The sequence below is a fragment of the Ixodes scapularis genome, unplaced genomic scaffold (genome assembly GCF_016920785.2).
Source record: "Ixodes scapularis isolate PalLabHiFi unplaced genomic scaffold, ASM1692078v2 PGA_scaffold3__209_contigs__length_174095766, whole genome shotgun sequence".
In the NCBI taxonomy this organism is placed as follows: domain Eukaryota; kingdom Metazoa; phylum Arthropoda; class Arachnida; order Ixodida; family Ixodidae; genus Ixodes; species Ixodes scapularis.
Genome location: NW_024609868.1, coordinates 25,586,747 through 25,592,782, shown reverse-complemented (window position 1 = coordinate 25,592,782; position 6,036 = coordinate 25,586,747). Strand labels below are relative to the sequence as shown.

Below are 6,036 nucleotides of genomic sequence, written 5' to 3'. Positions count from 1 at the left end.
CTAGGCCCCAGCTGCTAATCTGGACATGCTATCAATAGATAAGATTCGATACCAAGCAACCATTTTCCAGTGGAACGCAAGGGGCCTTCGCAGCCGTCTTTCCGACTTTCGCCGATTTGTGTATAAGTACCAATTTCCGGTTATAGCGTTATCAGAATCAAACATTGCCGACAATTTTCGTTTATCTGGTTATGAGGTTTTTCACTCGATACGAGGTAGATCTCCAAGCAGAGTTCTAGTGGCGATTCGTAAAGACCTTACCTACATCTCCCACAGCCTTACTCCTGATGCCACCAACGAGTATGTCGCTTTAACTGTGAAACAAGGTCGCAACATGTTCACCCTAATCGCAGGATACATTCCGCCAAATACGCAGTTTGACTCCCTGCGTATTAGCTCTATTATTAAAAACACCCCCTCTCCACACATCTTAACGGGGGACTTTAATGCCCATCACCCCTTATGGGGAAGTACAAAAACAACCGCCCGAGGTACCTCACTTGTGACACTCACGCATCAGCATGGTCTTTTTACTTTGAATGACGGAAGCCCAACCTTTTTCCGGGGCGCCACAACAAGCAGCTGCTTAGATTTGACATTTGCATGCTCGAGCCTTTCGAATTCTCTTACATGGTTTACAGATATTGAATGCCATAGCAGTGACCATATGCCTACGTACACTCTTTTTAAGGGGTTTACATCCAATACCATATCGTCAACAATCAGACGGACAGATTGGGGCCTTTTCAAAGTTAATCTTGAAAAAGCATGTGATTCATTTAGCAGCGACGGTGATTTCTACCACGGTATCGGAGAACTTGTGAAACAACACACAAAGACATACAAACTACCCCGAAGGTTTGTTACCATTGACGCGGAATACGAACGTCTTCGTGCGCTTCGCAGGAGGTACGAAAGAAAGGCAAGAAAAACACATGATCCTGAAGATATTCGTAAAGTAAGACGCCAACAAAAACGCATAAAACGCCATCTAGATAAACTAGCCCAACGTCATTGGAGGGATCATTGCGCAACATTATATCCTCGTAAGCCTCTTTCTAGAATATACAGTCTTGCTCGTGGTCTAAGGACGACACCATAACAGCGTCAACCTTTTCGTGCACTAGCCCTCCGACTAGACCTTTCGGAACTAGCTGTGGCTGAAGAGTACTGTAAAAAGCTCACGGAAAACGTCGGAAATTCGACCATTCCAGTTGTTAAATCCAACAGTCCATTCCGAGCGTGTCCATACATGGACACACCGTTCGATATACGAGAACTAGACGAGGCCCTTTCTGGACTACGTTTCACAAGCTCTCCCGGTCCCGACGGTATAACTTACGCGGCCTTATTTCACCTGGGTACAATAGGCAAAGTGAGGCTCTTGAAACTGTATAACACATCGTGGGAAACGGGCCAGGTGCCCCGGGATTGGAAAACGTCGCGCATTATACCCATCCTTAAGCAAGGTAAATCCCCCCTAGACCTTTCATCGTTCCGTCCAGTTGCTTTGTCCTCTTGTGTTGGAAAAATCATGGAAAGGATGATACATACCCGACTTGAATGGTACCTAGAGCAATATGACATATACCCCGAAGTTATGGCAGGTTTCCGACGCGGACGCAACTCTCTTGATAATATCATTGACCTCACAACTAGCGTCGAGAAACAAAAGAAATCCCGAAGAATCACCACTGCAGTGTTTCTCGATATTAAGGGCGCTTTTGACTCTGTAAGCCACAAGGCTATCCGCAACGCACTCTGCTATGCCGGGATAGGAGGACGTCTGTATGCGTGGATTTTAGACTATCTTGAAAACAGAACAGTTCATATGGTGACGACAGAAGGGAAAACAGCTGGGCATATTGTTGCTCGTGGCGTGCCACAGGGTGGTGTTCTCAGTCCCACACTTTTCAATATCACCCTCATAGGACTTGTAAACAAACTTCCTCGAAACGTCAGAATAACTCTTTACGCGGATGATATCTGCATATGGACCTCATCAATCACGCAGCGATTTAATGTGATTCGCTTACAGAAAGCACTTGAGACAATTTCAAATTACTTAAAATGCCGTGGACTATCGCTATGCCCATCAAAATCCGCAGCTATAGCTTTTACACGAAAAAGTACGCTTAGGCATCAGCTCACTATTGATGCTCACCCTATATCATATGTCCAAACTCACAGATTTCTTGGTCTTATCCTAGACAAAGGTTTAACATGGACACCACAGGTTAGGCAACTGAAAAGAAAGCTTATTAGCATTACCCAGCTCTTACGATTCATAAGTGGAACTACGTGGGGTGCATCTGTAGCTTCACTTATCCAACTATATAACGCCCTTTTTGTCGGCATTATGCGATACAGTCTGCCAGTACTTCATGGGATGTGCCGCACAAATATAAGAGCGCTTGAGAGTATGCAAGCTCAAGCCTTACGTGCCTGTCTAGGGCTCCCAAAATGTACTTCCAATGTTGGAACTGTAGCTGAAGCAGGAGCTATTCCCATAGATGTCCTTAGACTGCAAGAGACCCTTAGAACACACCTTCGTCATCTTACCAGACATAAAGATCACTATCTTGCAGATATAGCAGATAGCAGAAGTGCATCTGGATTTGCTCAAGTTATTATTTCTGGCAGCTTAGACACTCCTCGAGATTTCGAACCAGCAGAGTTCTCTTCATCGCCTCCATGGACCTATCCAATAATTAATATAAAGACAAATATTCCAGGGCTACATTCCAAAAAACACATTCCGCTAACCGTATTGAGGCAACACTCTTTGGAAATAATTAGTGTTCATCACCGTTCGCGAACACATGTCTATACCGACGGGTCCTGCACTGACGAAAGCTCCAGTTACAGCTTCGTAATACCATCAATCAATGAGAGACTTCATGGAAAATTGGGTCACACGACATCATCAACAGCAGCAGAATTAGTAGCGATTCGAGAAGCACTTCGCTTCATTTCTGCATGTGACTCACGAGATTGGTCAATTTTTACCGATTCTAGGGCAGCTCTTCAGAGCCTCAAATCCACTAAAAACAAGAACATCAACGCACAGCTCGTTCATCAAATTTTGAAGCTGCACCAGGAGGCTATCGAAAATGGGCATAGTCTGATGCTACAATGGATTCCAAGCCACTGTGGTATCCAAGGCAATGAAAGTGCTGATTTAGCTGCCAAAGATGCTCACCGACGTAATTCTGGTTTAAAAATCCCATTTTCTCGAACAGATGCTAGGGCAAGAATCAACTGTGTTGCTAAAACTATGATAAGTTCCCTCTGGGCAAATCCATTTTATTATTACAGACACCTGCACAGCATTGACCCCTTCCTTGTCTTTCGTTCACCCCGCGGCCTTAAACGCCGGACTGAAACTACGCTCCACCGAATACGACTCAACGTAGCTTCAACGGGATTCTATCTCAACCTCACCGGCCAGCTAGACTCTCCTCTCTGTGAGAACTGTGCCGTCACAGACACACTCGAACATGTCCTGTGCCAGTGTAGCCTATACACAAGTCAACGAAATGAACTGGCAAACTCTCTCCATCTTCCCAACGGAGAACCACTTTCCCTGACTCACCTGCTCGGACCATGGGACTCCGCATCGGAAAGGGTCAAATCAACGACCTCCTTCATCCGCTTTCTTAAGAAAACAAAACTGGACCGAATACTCTAAACCCAGAACATACTTTTACGTGAACAAACAATAACGGACAGAATTTTCTTTTCCTTTATGCATATGTATGTATATGCATGTGTGTATGTATGTATATATATGTATATATATGCACATAGGTGTGTGTGTGTATGCATGTGTGTATGTATATACATGTATATATGTGCATGGATGAATGTATATAAGTATGTATATATATGTGTACATACCTTTTTATTTTTTTTTTCCTTTTTTTTTTCTTCTCTCTCTCTCTCTATAATCTATACTTCCCCTCTTTCCCTCCCCTAAGTGTGAAGTAGGCATCCTGCCAATCTTCGCGGGATAACCTCTTCTCCTTTCCAATAAACCAATTTCTCTCTCTCTGCTCCACGAGTGGTAACTTTAGTGCACTACTACGCTTCTCACGCGCTCAAAGTATTTCTGAAAATGACTGATTTGGTGCTTTTCGATGACGCTGAAGAAGTTTCTAATTGGAACAATATGTCTATTTTCATTAATTAAAAAGTTATTTATCGAATTTTAGTTAATTAGCCAACTGATCGTTACAACCTTCGCGGAGCGGGGATTGAACACGCAACCTTCGCCTGTCCGGGGCGATGGTTGCGGGTTCAGTCCCCGCTCCTGGCCCCATTTTTCGCCAGCTCTCTTTCCCTAACTTTAATGCAATAAATTCAATAATCACCTTCTCCCCTCTTCGTTTACAATATATATATATATATATATATATATATATATATATATATATATATATATATATATATATATATATATATATATATATATATATATATGTATATATATATATATATATATATATATATATATGTATATATATATATGTCTGTGTGTGTGTGTGTGTGTGTGAAAGTGCCGTGTGACGTGTTCAGTACTCGTTTTTTAAATTAAAACCGCACATGTTGCACGTATTAAATGGCAAGATTCCCCCAAATAGACGATAACATCATACGTACAACAAAGGCCGTCGACAGCTCTATAGACACCGACAACTTAAGAAACGCAGGACCTGGCGCGTCCAGAAAATCTTGCTATCCCTCCGAAGCCAATGACATGCCAACATTATTTAATTAAACGCCGAAAAACGCATCACGAATCTAGAAACGTGTCCACAAGCAGCTGCTGCATCTTGCGTTTAATCCCCTCTGTGAATAAAGAAGGAATTTATTTCCCCGTAATTATCCCTCGCGCCAAAACTTGGTTTATATCATAATGCAGCTTATTTTCCGGAAAAAAAAGACTAAACGTCTAAAAAAGATTATATATCATACTGCAATTTATAAAAAAAAAATCACGTTAAATGCATAAATATAAGGCCCAGTGCCACGACTAATGGGGACATGTCGGCACTAAACGCTCATTCGCTCCGGCGTTCGGTGCTGCCACGACGGCCGGCGCGTACGTCGACGATCACTACCATTGTCTGGTATGATTGCGGAGTGTTTCGTCGAACGAACCACGCGCCTACTTTACATAGAGGACAGGTGTCATATAAAGCTTTCCTAACATCCGTTGGATCGGCATTCACGTTCTCTGACAGGGAAGATGTGCAGGAGGGGTCTCAGCATCGGAACGAAGCTGGCTTTTGACGTCACGGCGTTCGCGCCACGAGCCACACAGAGCAACGCGCTCTTGAGTGGCGAGGATCGAACCGCGGCAGCGAGAACACAAACAGAGCGGAGAAAAACATTGGACGTGACCGGAAAACCCGCTAAATAGGTATTGCCTATTTATGGGGCATCCACACGAAGGAGGAATCTACCTCTTTCCTCCGCGGATCGCGCATCGCGTGAGACATACTTCATCCCTTTTCGACGCCTCGCGGCGTTGTCCTCCTCCGTGGCGGAGGCACGGAGGCTTCGTTCTGTCAGCACGAGAGCTCCGCAGGTGGGCCGCGGACACGGTGGCCGCGGAGTAGTTTGCATTTAGCTGCTTTTAGCGATACTCTTTTGCCTCGTCTGGCCACGGCGACCACAGTGTTCTTCACGCGCTTTTCGGAATTGCCTCCTCCACTACTGTTGTGGCTGTGCGGTGGTCATAGAGATCATACATACTAACTCTAGAGGAAAAGGTCCGCCATTTTCCCATACATTCTGGCTGCCGCAAGCGGCGTATCATGCAGGCAGACCCTCGGGGTCCCAAACACGGTTACATCATCAGAGCAGTTTCGTGAACTTCAACAATTCACGAACTTACCGGTGGAAAGATATTCACGTTCCTTTCGAAGCTTTCTTTTTGAAAAGCGCGCAGATGTACGGCCTCGCGTTAACGCTAAACTAAACCATATACCCGGCTTCGCCGGTGGGGCGCGGCTGGGCGCGGTTGAGGAA

General features: G+C 44.6%; 1 protein-coding gene across 1 annotated transcript; it reads left to right on the top strand.

Annotated features, from left to right (window-relative positions):
- Positions 1–3,148: 3,148 nt before the first annotated feature.
- On the top strand, positions 3,149–3,691 carry LOC120838614 (the record flags this gene model as incomplete). Its single annotated transcript, XM_040208616.2, has 1 exon — positions 3,149–3,691. A coding segment is annotated over one exon (543 nt), but the record flags the coding sequence as incomplete, so codon positions are not given.
- Between the last annotated feature and the right edge of the window lie 2,345 nt (positions 3,692–6,036).